This window comes from Crocodylus porosus, unplaced genomic scaffold (assembly GCF_001723895.1).
Source record: "Crocodylus porosus isolate Cpor-Errol unplaced genomic scaffold, CroPor_comp1, whole genome shotgun sequence".
NCBI classification, from domain to species: domain Eukaryota; kingdom Metazoa; phylum Chordata; order Crocodylia; family Crocodylidae; genus Crocodylus; species Crocodylus porosus.
Window position 1 is genome coordinate 1,526,392 of NW_017728921.1, and position 19,189 is coordinate 1,545,580.

The following is a 19,189-nucleotide window of genomic DNA, read 5'->3' on the forward strand; positions in this document are numbered from 1 at the left end:
CAAAACACAATGCATCTGACCCAATGCACCAAATGCCCCCATGGGTACCATGTAGGCAAAACCAAACAGCACCTACCTGCCACAATGAACTCTCGTAGAAAATATCCAAAGGACAGGCACACATGTTGGTAGGAGCATATTTTTCGCAGAACCACACCACTACTGACCTCACCATCCTCGTGCTCAAGGGAAATCTGCCAAACACCTTTCAAAGGCAAACTTGGGAACAACTCAAATAGTTGGAAAAAATCTTTGCAAGCTTTCGGATACAAATACCCTTTGTGTCACGCTGAGGAAGCCTGATGAAGGGTGTTTGTACCCGAAAGCTTGCAAAGAAGAATTTTTCCAACTATCTGAGTTGGCCTAATAAAAAATATCAGATTTACCCAAAGAAACTTGGCTGCCTATGTCCTTAGACCAAGACCTATACCCCTGAAGCTTGAGAACAAAAAAATTCATGAGCTGGCTGCACACTAGGAACCAAGGACTGAACAACAATATTGATTTTATGACACTACAATAAAATCTACCTGATTCCTGAAATTCTTCCTATACACAAGTAATAAAGACCCTCCTTCCTTTTGCTAGGTCGTCACCTCCCAGTAAATCAAGCTTCTTTTCTTCTGCTAATTGTTTGTCTGCTAACTCTGGGAGCTTCTCCCCGCTCCAATTTCACAGCTCTGTCCACTGCTCCTAATGATCACTGTGCTTGCTTTCCTCCTCAGCCCTCAAGAATATTTTGCATTCAAAAGCTTATCTGATTTTATCCCAACTACACAGTTGGTCCAATAAAAGATATCACCTACCAAAAAAAGCCTGACTGCTTATAATGCACTATTAATTAAGTAAAGTTACCTAACCATTTCCAGACTTTTTTTTTTTTGGTAGTAAAACACAAGGGACCTGACTAACTGAAGGAGATTATACAGTAGTTGACAGAGTATGTGTAAAGTCATACCTTTCCATAAATTTTTGAAATATATTTCCTCGGAGACTATCACAGATTTCTTCTAGGTATGGCTAAAAGGATACAAAAATACCTTTAGGTCAGATATATGATAAACTGAATATTCATTATTAGCCAATGAAAACAACACACTGGCTCCAGTATTTTCCGCCCACTGGAAAGGTCAGAGTGCAGAGACAGTTCCTAATCACATGTGATAAGACCATCTTGGAGATGATAAAAAGCAAGGTGCTTAACATCCTCAACATTCACGAAACCAGCAGTGGTGGCACGAGATACAAATCACACAAGGTTCAGCGATCACTTCGTCAGTCCCTCTGCTTCCATCAAAGAGACTTCACTGACAGTAAGAACATCCCACAGGGCAATCAAGTGCTACTTTAAAATTCAACAGGAAATGCAATACTCTAGACGGACAGCAAATAAATTGAATTTGTCTGCTTGTGAGCGTTAGTTTCAATCTGCACTTCCTAACTTAGGCCCACTTGTGTTAGAGAACACTTACACTATACAAATATAAAATTTCTAATTTTTTTGAGGAAATCAACAGAAAACATAAGTACACTATGGGCACATCTACGCATCATCCTACGGCAACATAATGATGCGCTACAGCAACACAGCGATCACATGGCTCTACACATGATCACCAGCTACATCAGCGGAGCCTTTATAGCGCGCCATTATGGTGACATAGCAGAGAAAATCTAACCATGCGCTACGCTTTAGTACTTCCAAAAAGAAATACTAAAGTACAGCACCATGGCAATGTGTAGGCACGCTCTATTTGACCAGTCTACTATCTCTTTTAGCATGCAAGGACATAAAAGTCCTTTTTTTTTTTTTAAACCTAAAACATTTATAGAATTGTGTAGAAAAGCACTGTAATTACTGCCACAAAGAAGTAAATATTTTTTAAAATATAATTTCCCACTGCATTTAGACACTAGAGATAAACAAATCATCTTCAACATTTAATTCTTCACAATAAAACTGCAAAACAGTCATCATTAAACAGCATATTAATATACCTGGGAATTGTGGAGCAGAATAATTTGATTAGTTTGGGGTAAATGCAAAATTTCAAAGGACAGAAACCTACATGCATTACAATTTTTTTCTTTGTTGATATTTCAGGTTTCTAGAGGCATTAAGTTGAACTCTGAGCTTCATACCCTAGTTTATGTTTCAAGAGATGTAGGCCCCTGATGTCTCAGGGACTCCATGTAACCATTAAAAGATGTAATTTACTGGTGGTGCCAGAGTGATCATCCAATTCACTCTCTGAACAGCTGTGTAAAATTCCTTATATTCTAGTAATGAGGTTACCTAGAACAGTGGCTCCCAACCTTCTTTTTTTTTTTTTTTTTTACTGTGGCCCAGAGGGAGTGGGAGTGGGATGTGGTGTGCGGAGCTGGCTGCCCCCCTCCCAGGGTTGCCCCACTGCCCAGCTTTGACCCCAGAAGCTCAGCTGCGACTCCAGAAGCCACTCACCTGGGTGAACAGACTGAGCTTTGAGCGGGGGCCTGTGCCATGACCCTGCAGCCAACCGGCCGTGGCCTGGTGGTTGGGAACCTCTGACCTAGAATACCTTGGTACTTTGTGGACTACGGCCCAAATCCCAGGTCAATTCAAAATCCTAGCTGGGTGAAAAAGAAATACTACCAAGCAGTTAAATAAAACCAGCTAGACATTATTACACTGGATTGACTGCAAATGAAAGCAGCAGGGCCAACAAAATGCACTCAGAAAGCTTCTGCAAGGGGTTAGACCCTGAGTACAGTCCAGCAAAATAGTTAAACAGATGCTTAACTTTAAGTACTTCTGCATTCCCCTAATGACATCAGTGGGGCTTCTCATGAGCTTCAAGCCAAGCACGTGCTGAAGTGCCATGCCAGATGTATACCAAAGTGCTCACCACTTTGCAAACCAAGGCCAACTGCACCAAGGCCTCATGAAGACATTCCACTTGCGGTGGGAGAAAAGCTTTTCTCCTGGCACAGAGCCGTACAGAAATTCAAGAGATTTCCTATGGAAGAGAACTGGCTCTTCCTCAAGAAGTTTAGACCAGATGCCTATGAGGACGATATACCTCCTCCCAATCTCACATGAACACCTGTACACATCTCTTGAGCGAGGAGGACACCCACTATCCCACAGCACCTCTGTTCTCCCTCCCTACAGAGAGAGAGAGGAGGAGGGAGGGAAAGCACTGGCTCCCTGACAGGCCACCCAAGGGCGAGCTATCTGGGAGTCCTTAGGGATTTGCACAGGAAAATTACCCCCTCTCCCACCACTCAGCTGATTTGGGGAGGAGGATTTCCCACCAAGGGCACACTCTAGGAATGGGCCCCCCTCTGCCATCGGTCACCTGATAGGTAACGGGGAGGCATTCTCCTGCAGCCGCAACCCTCCCAGAAGGGGTTAATACCCCAGCAGACTGTCTCCACTGCTCTGAACCAGAACAGGAGTGCAAGGAGCCAAGGCTATTCTCCAGCGAAAACCGGGAGGGTTCCCACACGGCAGAACGTTCCCTTCTCCCGCCAGTCAGCTGATGGGCCGGACGGGGGTGAGGGGGCATTCTCCCTGGGCTGTCTCCCAATTGACAACTGCCAGCTGAGACCCAGCCCCCTTCCCAGGAAGGAGGGAGGGCAGGCTGGCAGCTGATGGATGCCCCTGAGGGTGAGGGTGGCCCGGGGAGCAGTCCTCCAGTGTGCCCTGTGCACCTACGAAGCTCTCCAGCAAGGGAGCTGAAACATATGTGCACTCCAGCTCCCAGGCTATTTTTCTACTGGTAAGAAATTCTCCGTACAGCATGTAATATCTGGACTTCATATCATTCATCCCCCAAAGGGAAGCAGATACAGTTCTTGGGGCAGAAAGTCACAGGCCAAAGCTGCAATAAACACCTTCCCCTGGTAGCCAGTGTGTTGGAATACCCCTGCACCTTCAGCAAAAAAAAACCCCTGGGTCTTGCCAACAATAATTTCCCATGCAACTCTGCAGGTAACGAACATAGGGTAAACCCTAGCCATGTGTTTCCTGTCTTTATAAACACGTTCAGAGATACTTTGGCTAAGGAAGACTGATTCACAATTTTTACCATCCTTAACAGGAACAAAGAAATGAGAAACCTTGCCTAACTGATATGTATCAAAATCTTTCCCAGTACCACTTTGCTCACATTCCTTCTGAAACAGGCTATCCAATATCTGCTATAACTTTAAATATGTGTTCTGTTCCCTCAATTTACTACATTCAAATAATCAAAGGAAACCTGAACTTTCAAATTGTTTTCATCTTACCTGAAAAAGATTTGGGAGTACTTGTTTCTTGGCTAGGTGAGATTGTACGTGATCTACAGCTTGCTTTGAGAACGGCTTTTGAAAAATAAAAATATTGTTTTTAAAACAAACATTTGAAAAAGAAGTATTTGAAATCTTAATCACGGATGCCAAAACTTCTTGCAGGAAGCCATCAATAACTTAATTTCTTTTGGAACTTTTAAACAAACTGCCTGCCAACATTTAATTATAAAATGCAAAACTAATTTCAAGAAAGAAAGGGCATTAAAGAGAAGAAAATGACCAAGTATTTGTCAATCTAAAAGTTGTTTTTTGGGTTGTTGTTTTTTTAAAACTGCACTCTTTCACCCTAATCCTGGCAAGCACATGCGTTTAACGTCAGGCAACAGCAGTCCCACTGACCTGTAGATTACTACTTACAGATGAGAAAAAGTACATGTAAAATGTTTGCAAATTCAAGTCCCTATATAAGAGAAATGGGTCTTGCTGAAATCTTATAATTATTTTAAGAACTCTTTCAAATATGTCCACCTTTAATAAAACAAAAAGTGTCACTGTGCAATCAGTAGAAGCTACTGCCATGAAAGATACTGCTGTTACCTCGAGTTCTGTGCAATTCTCTGGTCAGACCTTTACTTATTTACTGTCCTTTCATTAAAGAACCTTGTTAGGAACTTAAAGCCAAAGTGAAATTTTTAAATTTTTAAAAAATGAAATTGCAGAAAACACATACATGTGAGCAGGAAAGCAGCTCCTTCATTATGTACGTGTCGTAAATCTGTCGACTTCTGCTACAACGCTCCTCCTCAGAATCCAGTTTTTCATATTCTTTTATCTGTAAGAAGAGAAAGGAAGGAACAAGTCAACAGAGCTAATTAAAGTCTTTATTTAAGAAAAAAGGGTTTTCACTTTGACAGAATTCTTATTCCCTTTTATCACGCTCTCAGTGCAGTCAACTGTGGTGGTGTTGGTTTTGACTCTACAGTGAAGGTGGACTCACAATTTTCATTCCATCCCTGGGTATGTTGGGATTTGTTTGCCAAATGTGTTTCTCAAAATGGGGTACAAGTTTATCTGAAAAATGTGAAAAATGCCAGATTAGAGGCACGTATGCTACTTAATAAAGCACTAGTTGTCTTGTAAACTGTGCAGAAAGGATGAGCCTGAGACTGTAAGGGACCTGGTAGGTAAAGGAACATGGATGTGACTCATTATTTTGGAAGAGGCATAAAACTGCTGCTTTTCTTCACTGATAAATGATGGCCATGTGCTCCTTTCTTATTCGGCACCTACAGGGCAAGCAAGAAGAGCCATTACCCTGGAAGCAAAGCATGCAAAGTTTTCACACTTCGACATAGGAAGTGGAACAAAATACAGCAGACTTCAACACAGTGTTTGAGAGGGACGAAAGCACCTCATCTAGCAAAGACTGCTAACTAAAAATACCGACATTCTAGACTCTGCAAACATCCTAGTGGTAACACCTGAATGTTAACGATGACTGGCTTTTCCTTCCTTTCTTTTTCTTTAAAAGTGATGGCAGAGTCCTAGTCCTGGGAAGAAAAAATGCACTTGACTCCCGACAGGCTTAGTACAGGAAACCAAATCACCCCATGCTATGGCAGCAGTACAATTGCAATCCCACCTGGCTATCCTCACAGCACAAGCCGATTGCATGCCATGTTATTTTTGGAACAGATAGGCTTTCCAAGCATGTGTTAGCAAACGGGCACTGTGAGAGGCATTCAGGCCTCTCAATGGAATGAGCTGAATCAGTGATATCAATCTCTTTAATCAGTTACCATGGAAAAGAGATTTCTGTGCTTGCACCAGCTTCTTAAAATGCTCAGAGTGGGAAACAAACTGTGCGCCAGGAAGGAGCCACTGCAATTAGATCCTTTTAAGGACAAATGTGGCATTATAGGTATCTTGTATTTCAAGAATTTCTAATGCCCATTTCACAGTACAGTCTGGCTATCGGTCTGGGTTACTACCAAGCATTACCCCAACGGTTCCAACGGCAATGTTAAATCAACTTGATTACATTGTGGTATTTATAATCCCACCTATTGTTAAATCTGTGGGCCCAATGCATGAGGTTAGGCCGTGCGGGGTCAGCACGAAGGGCAGCACCATACCTAGACTCCAGGTTGCCCAGAGCAAACTTTCAGTATTGGACCCCCCCTTCGCCAGAGATAATGATAATTATAACAAAAAAATTACTATTTTCAGGCCCCCTTTCTGTCCGGGTCCTGGGCAGCCGCCCAGTTCACCCATGCCCATGTCTGGCCCTGATGAGGGGTAAACTCCAGAGGTGTGATCTAGCATGCCAGTCCAGCCCCCAACCCATCGGATTCCCCAGGGTCCAGAAACGTGGTGGCGAGGGAAGGGTGGCAGAATTAATTGCTGTAGCAATCCGCAATCAACTCTGCCAGCACTCCCCCACTGCCAAATTTCTGGCCCCTGGGGAGCTCCATGGGCCAGATCCGGCCTGCAGAGTGTGGCAGAAAGCCACCTCGGTTTCTCCCCCAAATCTCTGCCCTGTGACAATGTGATTAGAGGGGCCAGCACAGAGGAGTCACACCTCAGCCTGTCTCGTTAGGTAACCTGAGCTGGCTGCAGTCCTGTGGGGGGGAACCTGCTCCCTCTGCCCACAGGACTGGCACCAGCCACCCGGGTGAGGGGCATCTACCTGGTGGGCTGGGATCTGCCCGGTAACATATGATGCATTTCAAATTGGTTGGCGGAGAGCCAACCGGGGCTGACCTCCACTGGCCCAGGTGAATGAGGTCACGGGGGCTATGTAAGTTAGGACGGGCGAGGAGGCGGGCTCTTCGGCCATGAGGTGAGGCAGCAGCCATGCGGGGGACACAGAGAAGCCTGACCATCTGAAACTGGCTCTCTCCCACCCCAAAACTCATGAGCAAGGAACTGCCCGCCTCCAAAGGGAAACTTCACCGGCCGTTGGAAGATGCATGTGAGTACGCTACTCGAGATCTGGGTAGATATCTAGCTGGCAGTAACTCAGATGTGTGATCAAAAGGCTACCTCCGCCACACTGTTTGCTCTTTAGGATTTCTAAGATATTGCTCAAACCTGTACCCTAGTTTACCCTACCCCTTGTAATCAATAAAGTTCTCCTTTTTGACTGGTGTGGGAGACTTATTGAGGGGTGGGTCTAAATTATGCCTAAGAGACCCCTTAGGTCTGCGGACTAAGGGAGACTTTACTTTTTGCCCCAACTTGGGGAAGCGCCCCAAGTGCCTGTACCGGGTCGAGTACCCGTCGGACTATTAGGCCTGTGTTTTCCCGAGGATACAGGGCCAAGACAGTCCCTTCTCGGGGTGGTGGCGGTGACGTTACCCCCAGGCTAGCGAGTGTGCTCCGGGAGAGGGGTCAGCCAAGCATAAGGCGCCCCTAGGGAGGCATTCGGAGCCTGGCAGGCGGTCAGGTGCAGGGAGGTGGGTGGCTCAACGCAGGAGCACCCCCTACTGACCCACCACACAGGCCACAGGCTGGGCATCACTGTGCTAGAAAAACATCATCCCGGTTAAAGATGTTAGAATCCTGCAAGGAAAAAGAAATGATTGCCTGGTTCTAACTGTACTGCCACTTCCACAACCTTGGTCAAGTGAGCAAAAGTCCTAATACTGCGCAAAGAAAAGAAAGCATTGCCTCTGCCAGCTCTGGGAGACAGAAGGACCTTTACTGCTCCAGGAGACCCAAACCCCAGAGTGCTTAAACACTCTGGTTTAATGTAGTAAGACAATATCAAAGGAAAAACAGTATTTAAGGATAAACTCCGGGTTTTCTGTTGCTCTCACACAGCGACTTATAAAAATCTATCAGTGTACTCAGGAAAGCAGCAATGTACCATCCTATTTAAACTCTACCGCAGAGAGCCCCGGACTCCATCGCCACAGCACGGTCTACCATAAAAAGACTGCCCATCTAGGAACTCTGTTTCAAAGAGAAGTTCTTCAGTGCAAGAGTTTTCAGGAGCACGTTAGAAAAACAACAGTGCTACCAAGGAAGAGAAGAGGAGGACTGGAGAAATAATCTAAGAGCCGCAGGAAGGGCTTCAGTTTAGATTTTCTGGACTTCCTTATTACCCATCAGTAAAGTACCGGGATCCAAATGAAGCACTGGGTGTGTCTGTCCATCAGCTCATTAATCAAGAAAATCAAAGTACTCCAGGACTGAGACTCAGCCTGGCCCTGGTTACTGCTTCCTAAAGCAGGAACAGACATCACTTCTGGACCCACGGAGTAAAGGCTGCACAAGCGACGTAGCTCCCACGCACGCATCTGTCATTGAGACAAACGCTGGCCGGGGCAATCGGTTTCTAGCTGGAGAGGTCACATAGTCCAGACCCTGAAGAAAGCTCCCATAAAGATGAACAAAAGCCAAGGGTCCATGACAGCCACCAAATGCATTTAACAAGTGGCAGAAGCAATTTGAGACTTAAAAGAAAACAAGTAATTCACCATCCTAAGATTATTAAAACAATTACTAAATGAGGGAAGGGGGTTGAGTGTACACCTTCAAGGAACACCAATAGGCCAACACCTATCTGTAATTAAGGGAAAAAAACCCTGTGGTAGCAGGGCCACATATTTCCTAGTCCCCTGGAAAGCGCTGAAGCTGTAGTTCACCTTCAGCAACACTATCTGACAATGTTTCTTTTCAAATGCTGAAATTAGAATGCTTTAGATTTCAAGCATGTAAAAAAAAAAAAAATTTTTGACAGAGCTGGATGACTCACTCATCCAGTTAAATGCTTCTTCGTGACTCACGTTGCAACAACACGAGATCCCTCGAGTGTGGAACCTTTTTACATCTCGCAGTTTTTTCTGTAACGATTTATTCAAATTATTCTACCTGAAGCTAATGTGTTGGTAAATCAACTACATAAAAATTGCAAATCTTTCAAACCTAATATTTTAAAGAAGGAAATAGATTTAACCTCTTTTTAAATACATTTCAGGGATCTTTTTCTAAATATATACTGCATGGCATTCAAAGTATTTTTTTCAATACAGTTTAGGTCAAATGTTGTTAAGTATCCTTAACAGGCACTTGAAATGGTTTCAGAAGTAATGAAGCAGTCACACCATAACTGGTTTTTCTAAGCAATCTGTTAATACCTGACTTCTTGGTTTGCTGCTAGTGATTTCTTAAATATATAAAGAGATGGAAATGGTGGTAGAGAACGTCGTTCAGTCTGCCACCTTATGAGGCACATAATCTCTCTTTTGTGTTACCTTTATAGTTAAGAAATTACCTTTAGACAGACAGCGGGGTTTGTTTCTTGGTTTTTTGTCTCATTTTGGTTTTTGCTACAAGAACTCTAACCCAGCATCCAAGGGAGCATTTCTTATAAAGGGATAATCCCAAACAACATCTACAAATAATCCAAAATAACACAGCCCACATTCAGAAACCATGCATATATATTTTCACGGAAGCTAACCTCTAAAGAGAGAATGATAAAAAGCAGCCCTGTGTTCAGAGTAGCCTCTGCTATACCAGCAAACAGATCTGGCTCTGAATTAATACAAGAATACTTACGCCTGCAAAATAGTCTCAAACGAGCAGTGGTTGGGTCTTTCCTGAGGAAGCCATTACTTGACATTAGCACCTTTGCCAATTACTCTCCCATCTTGAACGTTCCCTTTTTAGAGGTTCATACAAGGACAATACTAACTTAATTTGGAGAGGTCTTCCTGATGCATTAGATTCCTAGCGCTATGACTGTGTTGGGTTTGGTACAAAAGCGGCATTGACAGCCTCCTAAATCAAGCTATCTCCTCCTGAAAACTGCCCAGGCTTTTCTTTAAGTCAGTTTGCAAGTGACAAGACTTTTTAATTCTACCACATATAGGACACATCTACACATACCAATTTATGCCGCTTTAGCCCGATTAAAGGCGCATTAAGGGTGCGTGTCTACACATGCACATCCTTATTGCGCCTTTAAAATGGTGATTTTAGGCTATTCGCACCTACATTTGATACCTGCAAAAGCAGGTATCAAATTTAGGCACGAATAGCTAAACCGCTTTAATGCACATGTAGATACACTAAGGCGCATTAACACTGTGTATGTCGACTGATTTAGGACTAGCTTTAATCCCAAATTGGTCCACACAATGTTAATGAACCTTAGTGTGTACACGTGTAGATGTACACTTAAATCACCTTACTGTGCATTAGGCAAATGCATGTTAAAGTTTAGATGTGCATAAAAGCACATGTAGACATGCCTGCCGACTGTTACAGTTTGCAAAACCAACAAACAACCATTTTCATCAGAGTTCTTAAAACTCCACATGCAAAACCCTCAGGTCCCCCTGAATTCCTACCTACTTGAACAGCAGCAGCTCATATCTCGTTAGCAGTTACAAAAATACCCTTTAACCCCTTTCGAAGCAAAAAGGCAGCCCTCCAGGAGGGTGCATCTGCAGTGATACAGGTCAGCTAAACCTCTCTAACCCTGACCTTGGATGAAACAGGGTTGAAGAGGCAGTCGTTTTGCTGCACTTGTATAATCACAGAACTGTGAAGATGCAACAGTCGCATCATAACCCCTTCCCCTGGTGTCCTTTTTGATCTCCGTTACATCTGTCTATGCCCTAAGTGGTTAGGTGATGCCAATGTCCCCACTAGACCGATTCACCCTGGATGCTACTCCAGACCTTTCTTCTGGACTGGTGTGCTGCTTCTATATATACTGCATGCAGCAGCCTCGCTGCTTCATGCAGTGAGCCGGCGTGAGCATGCTGATCCTGCGATCTACCCAATGCGCTGGCTGGCCTGTGCATATGCTCGTGACTGCATGCCAAGGTGGTAGCTTGAATCTGCAAGTAAAAGCAGCTAGCTTGCTTGGGACATGAGTACTTTAAGGACTGCTTTTCTCTCCCTATGCGCTATTATCTCGATGGAGATCAACTGAAGTACTTTTGTTGACAGTCTCTAAACATAGGCTTCAAAAGACTGGAGGCAGGATCCCTGATTAAAGAGCTTGAACTCTCTGGGGAACCTGCCAAAGCTCAAATTCCTTAACTTCTGAGCACCCAGCGTGCCCCCTGTTTTCAGCCAATTCGCCAATGAATGAGTCTTAATTTTAACTTTCTTGACTTACTTTCTGATTTCTGGGTTGCCAACCTTTGTTGCCATAGTAAAGGCAGCATTCAAAATAGCTTAGGGTTTATCCTTTTCTTCCTTATATAAACAAGTCCCTAATCAGTATGCTGCTCTGTTCTCATCACCAGAAAATTATTATTTATTTCTTTAGCTGATATCTTCAGAAATATGACAACAGTTTCCCTGTTGGAGCCTGATCCAACAAGCACATGAACACATGCTTTGCTTTAGGCATGTGAGATACCGCGCTGAAGTCAGCTAAGTGCTCATGCTTTCCTAAAGCATCTGGTATCCTTGCTTAATCATTGCAGGTTTTCTTTTATAAACCTGCATGGTCACTGACGCACAGTAAATCATGCCCAAATTCTTGCTGTAACTGTCTAACACCTTATTTGGGTTTCAGCTCCTTTTGATGCAAGGAAGACACCTTCCAAATTCCAATGGTAACTGGCAAATGTTAAAAGCTTTTCTGCTTCTGTTATCTTTATCATCTCAGCAACTGAAGATCAAAAGCATGCCCTTCTCTTGTTTTCCAAGAATATCTTGGCATCAGCAGATTTTCAAACATCAGAAACATTAACACGTGGACAAGGAGATGAGGCAGTTCCACTTATTTCACACAACTCTTAGAATTCCCAAAGCTGGAACAGACTCTTTTTGATGCAATACAGAGTTTAAGACTGTAAAGGATGTGCACTACTTTCTTAATGAATCTCAGAAAGCAGAGTTCAAAAGATCACTCCACGCAGATCTTTCTGCCAGTGTACAATGGTTCACCTAGCACTTTGTCCAAAGTGGTTTAAGTGTCTCCCACCTTGCAGATCCTATGGCATTTTGCTTGAGAGACTATATAGAAGAATACTTTGCATGTAGATTAATAGCTAAAAAATAAGGTGCAATGAAGCCAGATCCTACCTGGGAGCCTCTGTATTCTACTGCAAAACACAGACTAAGTAATAATAAAAAAAAGAAGGAAATGCATAGACGAGTCTTCTTAACAACATCAACAGAAATCATAGATGTGCTTTAAAAGGCAGAATACAGATGCTAAATGCAACAGTTTAAAAGAACATAGCATTAACTGTTCTTCATTTTTATTCTGTTTTAATGAATTTGTAAGAGGTAAAGAAAAACTAGAGGCCCTACAACCTTGAGGAGTCCAGCCCAAACCTCATTTTCAATTGCAGCGTTAGCATGAGTCACAGCATCCAGCAAATGTTGGCTATACGTCTGGCTTCCCTCCAAGGCAAAATAACTTCACTGTAGTCTCAGAAAAAACAGAATTAATAACCCTAAACCTATTCTAGTCACAGTTATGATTCTCCCCCTCCCAGAAGCCTGCTGGTATTTTTCAAGTTTTCTTTGAGCACAGAGATCTGATGAATGCTAATATGGCTGTCTCAACTGCGGTAATTTCTCTCTCATCATCATCGTTTCCATCAGCCAGAAACTTCTACACCCCAATGGCATTAGGATACCAAAAACTAAATATGCCCAATAACTTGCCAAGGGCAGGAATCCATTATAACTCTACTTCTTCAAATGTTTGATTAATCAATTTTTAATTAAAAGCCTGAGTCCCGATATGTGCAAACAGCAACACAGATCAAATCCAAACAAGCAACACAGATTTCTCCTTTCAGCCTCCTATTTTCCAAATCTTAGTGTGGTCATTACCAATATAACAAGAAATCACTGCAACGATCTTAAAATGTACATTTGTTAAAAACCGTACACCCTTCTTACCTAACCTCACTCCCAGGCACAAACACGTACGCGCACAGACACGCCAGTCTTTTTAGTTTTGTCCCAGACAATAGCAATTCAGCTTTTGAAACACAGCACCAACTGAAGATAAAAGGTTGCTTACCTCTTCATAAAACTTCAGCTGAGGCACAGCTTCATCAATCTCATTCATACAGTAATCTTTAAAAAGTAAAAATCCTAAAATAAATAAGAAAAAATAGTACTTAAAAAATGGAAACATTAATTAAAAGGCAATTTCCAGACAAGGGCATAAACTAATCAGCGTTTGGATTGGGTTTTTTCCCTCCTCCTGTTAGCACTCCTAATTGCTTGTGTTCATTAATTACAATGCTTAGATGTCTGCACAATCATTTGAAAATGCATCTAACGCATAAGTATTGCTATTAGCTCCCCTCCCTTTCATACATACAGTTGCATTAAACGATGCTGGGTTTTACCTATCATCACTTTTATACCACGTTGACCTTTATGCACTGGAATTGTTCATGTCTGGTCTGCCATCTAATGTGATTGTTTCTAACTCAGTGTCCAAAAGAAATTTTGAGAATTACACAAGTATAAACAGAAATTATTGATAGTTTCCTATTTTAATAGGTCTAAAACACACAATATAGCAATAAACCATTTTAATCCATTTTTGTAACCTCCCAGCGCTTGTATCTTATGGCTACTAGCACCCACTAATTCAGATACATTTCACAACATTGCAATCGAGTTAAATTCCCATCGAGAAAAATGTTTGCCACACAGACTAGAGCGGCCACATTTAAAAATCTTTACAAATGTATTTGAAAATAATTTGAGTAAACTGTTTTAATTTAAAAAATAAATAAATAAAACCTCTGTTCAACACTCCAACTGTTTTTATGTATGGCTCAGATGATATCTGCCACCATGAACTATCTTTTGCCTAGCTTAATGTGGACATCTGTTCCCAAAGCTAATTGCCTTGGTTATCTAAAAGACTCTGGAAGCTGTAAATGCACGTGCTTGTAGTTCACTTCAGCAACGAATGCCCTTCCTTATTTGGTCTCACTAAGTACACACTGGCATTTCACCAGCTTCTGTAAGTAGATAAGAGCATGAAAGTAGAAATTCAAATACTAAAGCAAGCCAAACTGAGACATAATTAACAGTTATTCACAGATAACCACAGTTATTACCTGCTGCAAAATACTTCCCTACATTTTTTTTGGACTCTGTTTTCCATCGACATGAATGGTAAAACTTCAGAAGGGGATCAAAACTTAATGTGTGCGGAGAAAGCAGAGCTGCATCAGAGACGTTATATGCAGCATAAACAAACCTGACCCTGGCTGCTTTTCTTTCACTAGGCAAATCCAGGGCAGGGGAAGGCTCATAAATTATAGGCCAAGGAGCAAATGAAAACCATAAATATTATCTTCAAAAAAACTACTAATAGTAGAGAAATAACCCATTATTACATATACTCACAGAAATATTTGTTTGTATAGAAGAAAATTTTCCAAGAAACCGGATTAGGACCAGTAAAAATGAATGTGGGTCAAAGAAAAACATGCATCTAGGACTGAGTGAATCAGCCCTCAATTAAAAGGTTCTGCATCAATGGCTGTAAATGCCATGCTAACGAGATCACAAATCCAACTCTACCCAGAACTGCTTTATTTACTCGTTTCACATGCTTTGTGACCCACTCTGAAGCCCACCGAAATTAATAGACTCTTGCTCTTCACGTCAATAGGAACAACTCAAAGCCCAGAACATAACCCCAGAAGCCACACTAAGAAGCAAGGGGTCAGACAAATTAATTAACAAGGCTGCCCAAATATGACTGAAGCTCTCCCTGATCTTTCTGAAACTGCAGCTCTGCTAAAGAATTCAAATGTTCACCTTATTCCAATGAGAGACTCTAAAGAGACAGCAGCAAGGACATACTGCTGTAGCAGAGATGGCCCAGGAAGGAGAGGAGCAAGGCTTGTTGTCAGTATTTTTTATAGGACCTATATCAGGGATGGGCAAAACGTGGCCCGCCAGGCCATTCTATCTGGCCCACAGGGCCCCTAAAAAATTTAGAAAATTAATACTTATATGCTTCTGGCTGCCTATCATGTGGCCCTCAATGGCTTGCCAAAACTCAGTAAGCAGCCCCCCACCCAAAATAATTGCCTGCCCCGGACCTATATAGTTGGGAGAAGTTACACAAGCCTGGAAGGGCTTTTTGTGTCTGAAAGCTCAGCTAACATCTCTCCCAACACCACAGTTAGTCCAAAGAAAGTTATTACCAGCAGCAAGGAAGTCATTTTTTGACAATGTTTGAAGCACACAAAAGTCAATTTTGAACATGGCGAAAGGTAAGGTTTCTGCCATCAACTTGTAACAGGAGCACTGAGATGGGTTTAAGTCTTTGGCTGATGGGATGTGTGCAGGAATTTCACATTTGTGGAGAGAGGGAACAGGTATCTTGTATCCAAGTCTTTCGCTTAGTGGAGCATGCATTAAAATAGTCTTGTCCTCACATACTGGCACAGAAAACCTGGTTACTTCTCCCGGCTCCACAGCGCCATATTTTCAGTAAAGAAGCTTTCTAGAACCATGTCTTTATACTGCTGTGCAAGAGGCAAGGACTTCTTCGGGCGGTAGTTTTATTGGACCAACTATGTAGGTGGAATAGAGCAAAACTGCCTTGCATAGTTGGTCAAGAAATTATGTGGAGGCAAGGATTTCTTAGGGCGATGACTTTTGTTGGACTATCACAGTTACAACACGACTCTTACACGATTGGAAATTGCAGTCCAAGGTATTAATGTAATCCTTGGTACACCCAACTGCAGTCTCCACAGACAGTAAAAAAATAGCTTTAAGGGCAAAAAGTAATAGCTGTGAAAGGCAAGCTAACCGGTAGACTGTCACACATGCACGGGACAGAAGAAACCTCCGTGTCTGGTGCACAGTGGATACAGATCTTTGCCCAATAGGTGGCAGCAAATGGCCTCTAGAAATGACCTTGTACTTCTACAGCTGGCAGAGCTCTTCCCATCCCCGAGCTCCTCAAGGCCGTGCCAGGATTGCCACAGCCAGAGGAGCAATCAGTCTCTAACTTACGCACTTTTCTTTCGGGACTTACATGACTTCCTAGCAGTTTTAAACATTAAATCCAGAAACATAAACATCTAAGCACACGTTTGTATTATTCAGACTTGCTTCCTTTCAACAGTCTCTATGACCTCATTAAGTAGCAAGATTCAGATGACCACAAATACTACTCACTTATTATTTCAAGCTTTATTAGCCATTTGACAATGGAAAACTTGTTCAAACTGGCGGTCTTACCTATGGATACTCTCCGTTACGGTGTATATTGATACGGAGCTTGTAGAGAAGAGACGGAAAATACAACACAATGCAAGACAACTTACTGAATACAAGAAAGGTATTTTTAAGTATAAAATTGAAAGATGCCTTTTAAAAGTTGATTGCATGTCAGTCCTGATTAATTTAGCAGTGAACTGCTACATGAAAGCAATATTTGGTCTATTCTGTAAAGCCTCAACACATTTCAGCATGATGGCCTGCTTTACTCTGTTTTCCATTAGGCAGAGACATGCATAGCAAAGGATCAGATAGGATTTAAATTTCTATTTTCAGTTTTATTCTCAACAGGGTTCTGCTTTAATTAGGGGCCAACTACGTATCATGAAAAAATTTTAAACAGATATGTTTTCAACTGAACAATTATGAAAACTGTTCTTGTGGCTGCACCTCCATTTGCAAAATAAAATGGAAATAGTTGCATTTGAAATGAAAAAGGAACGTTTCAACACAGCAGGTGTTATATTAAATGACTTAAAAATTTAAAGAAATGATGATACAATTTGAACAGAGGGCTGTTAACATTAAATCATGATTAGGCCCATTTTAAAACCACACACAGTGAAAGCTTTGCGTTTTCCTGAGAAACAACTTAATCCGCAATTATTTAACATTCGGTGATGAAACCTTAGTCAACCCCACCAAAAATGCCAGAAACACCATATTATTTATTCTTCTTTTCCCTCACTTCAGGAAAATTTCCCTGTACTATTCCACTCTCGACATGAAACCAAATGCGATAAACCTCTTCCATCACAAACAATGCATTCAGTCCATTTTTTATCACATATTAAATAGTTTCCTAACATTATCTTTCCATGTACACAACTGCTGGAGGTGCCACAGGCACATTACAGGAAGGGAAGGGAGCCATGCAAATCACATATGAAATTGGATGTGGCTCACAAGAGACTATTAACACGTCTCACAATATGAAAAATTCTGAAAACTGCTAGAATACAATATTAGCTTTGTAATGTGCTCAGACATACTCACTGAAAGACAATGTGGCATTTACCGTTGGCTCGGTTGGCAGCCCGGCTTTGTTTACCTTTGCAAATACTCGAGAGGGAAAATGCTGCAATTTGCCTTTGCAATGCGTCTCTTATCAGAGTGGATGTGTCATTTTCCAACATACACGTATCCCTTGGATTTGCATTGGTGATAGAGGGGAGAAGAGATCGCTTCTGTCCCAGTTAAAAGAAAGCTAATTTTTTATAAAGTATAGCACCTATTTCCTAATGCACAGGAAAACAGTTTGCTATTTTCTGCTTATTGATTTATATGTTTTTCATACATGAAAATTTGATCCACATAGTCATATATTATAGCCTGACAAGAACATATTGGCCTGAACTCAATACAGCTTTCAAAAGGGACATTTAACCCGAGATGTTCCTGAGCTCAGCTACAACATACAAAAAAGCTGTTAAAAGGTAAAAAATGACAAATAGCATTCTTGGCCAGACCAAAGAACAGGAGAAAACATTTCAATCACAACTTCTTACTATCATAAAAGACGAGTTGTGGTCTATAAGATGATACACCACTGAATTAATTTACCCAGCTTACCAAATCTTAATTGTCTATAACATACCTCAAAAAAGTCTATTACCCAACGTGATGCATCATCTCTGCCTTCACGTTACTGCATATTACAAAAGCAATCAAGCCAATCACAAATACAAACTTCTTTAAAGTGCCCCCATTTGAGGACAGATGAGGAATAATATCATCATATACACAGTATTCTTTTCTTGCTTCCATCAAAAGCAAACTTACTGTCAGCCACCGGAGAACCAGTTACTCAGCCAGTGGTGGAACCAAGTTCTCCTTGGTATAACGTATGTGAAATTAACCCAAGGTGTAAAGCAGGTTTTTAATCCAAAAAGCAACTGCATCTTCTCCCAGGATACACGCACATACACGATTTTTTTCTGTGGCCTACAAACTTTTGCTAGGTGCTCAAGAGTGTAAAGAGAAGCACAAAGAGACAGGTTATTTATCAGTAACTAGAGTTTTCTGTATGTCCGGCCTCAGCAAGCACATACTGGGGAAGCTGCAGTTTCCAATTCATGAGCCATGTTCTGCTCTGCATTTTATTTGTACCATTTGTCTCAATTTGTATTTCCTTTATGCAGTGGATTACAGTTGAAAGGCATTTTAGTCCTCCAACCACAGTATTGTTCCCCAGCCCTCACCCCCCACATAGGTAAATAGCCCACTGACAAACAAGACAAACTGGTTCATGTGTGTGAATACTAATCAAAGGAACTAAAAAAAAAAGTTGCAAATTACATTCATATTGGTGGATCTCATTTATGGAACTACAACTCATTTGCTAAATATTTTAATTTACTTTGTACATGATAAAAAGCATCAACAATACAGAGTAAAATAATGCTAAATTAATTAGACCTTTATTTAGACAATGAACTAAGGAAGACTACAGTCATGCAATTACTGAAGTATTAAGAGACTAAAGTGTGGCACAAACAGTGATGAATGCCGTCAAAGAAAAATCTCTGGCATGTTCCCAGCAACTGGCTCTTTACCCAAAAGAAAACAAAGGCAACTGTTGGTAGGAGGAGAGTGTGAAAATATAGCAGCAATTTTCTTTTTTAATCAATACCATGCCAAATATTTTTGTCCT

General features: G+C 41.8%; 1 protein-coding gene across 1 annotated transcript in view; it reads right to left on the reverse strand.

The window, feature by feature from the left end:
* GRK3 (G protein-coupled receptor kinase 3) overlaps positions 1-19,189 on the reverse strand; it is a 74,494-nt gene that overhangs the window by 52,408 nt on the left and 2,897 nt on the right. The window contains exons 3-6 of the mRNA XM_019539370.1: positions 13,289-13,362; positions 5,006-5,107; positions 4,273-4,347; positions 959-1,020 (exon numbers count right to left, since the gene is read on the reverse strand). Coding sequence (XP_019394915.1) covers positions 959-1,020; positions 4,273-4,347; positions 5,006-5,107; positions 13,289-13,362 — 313 coding nt within the window. The remainder of the gene's footprint in view (positions 1-958; positions 1,021-4,272; positions 4,348-5,005; positions 5,108-13,288; positions 13,363-19,189) is intronic.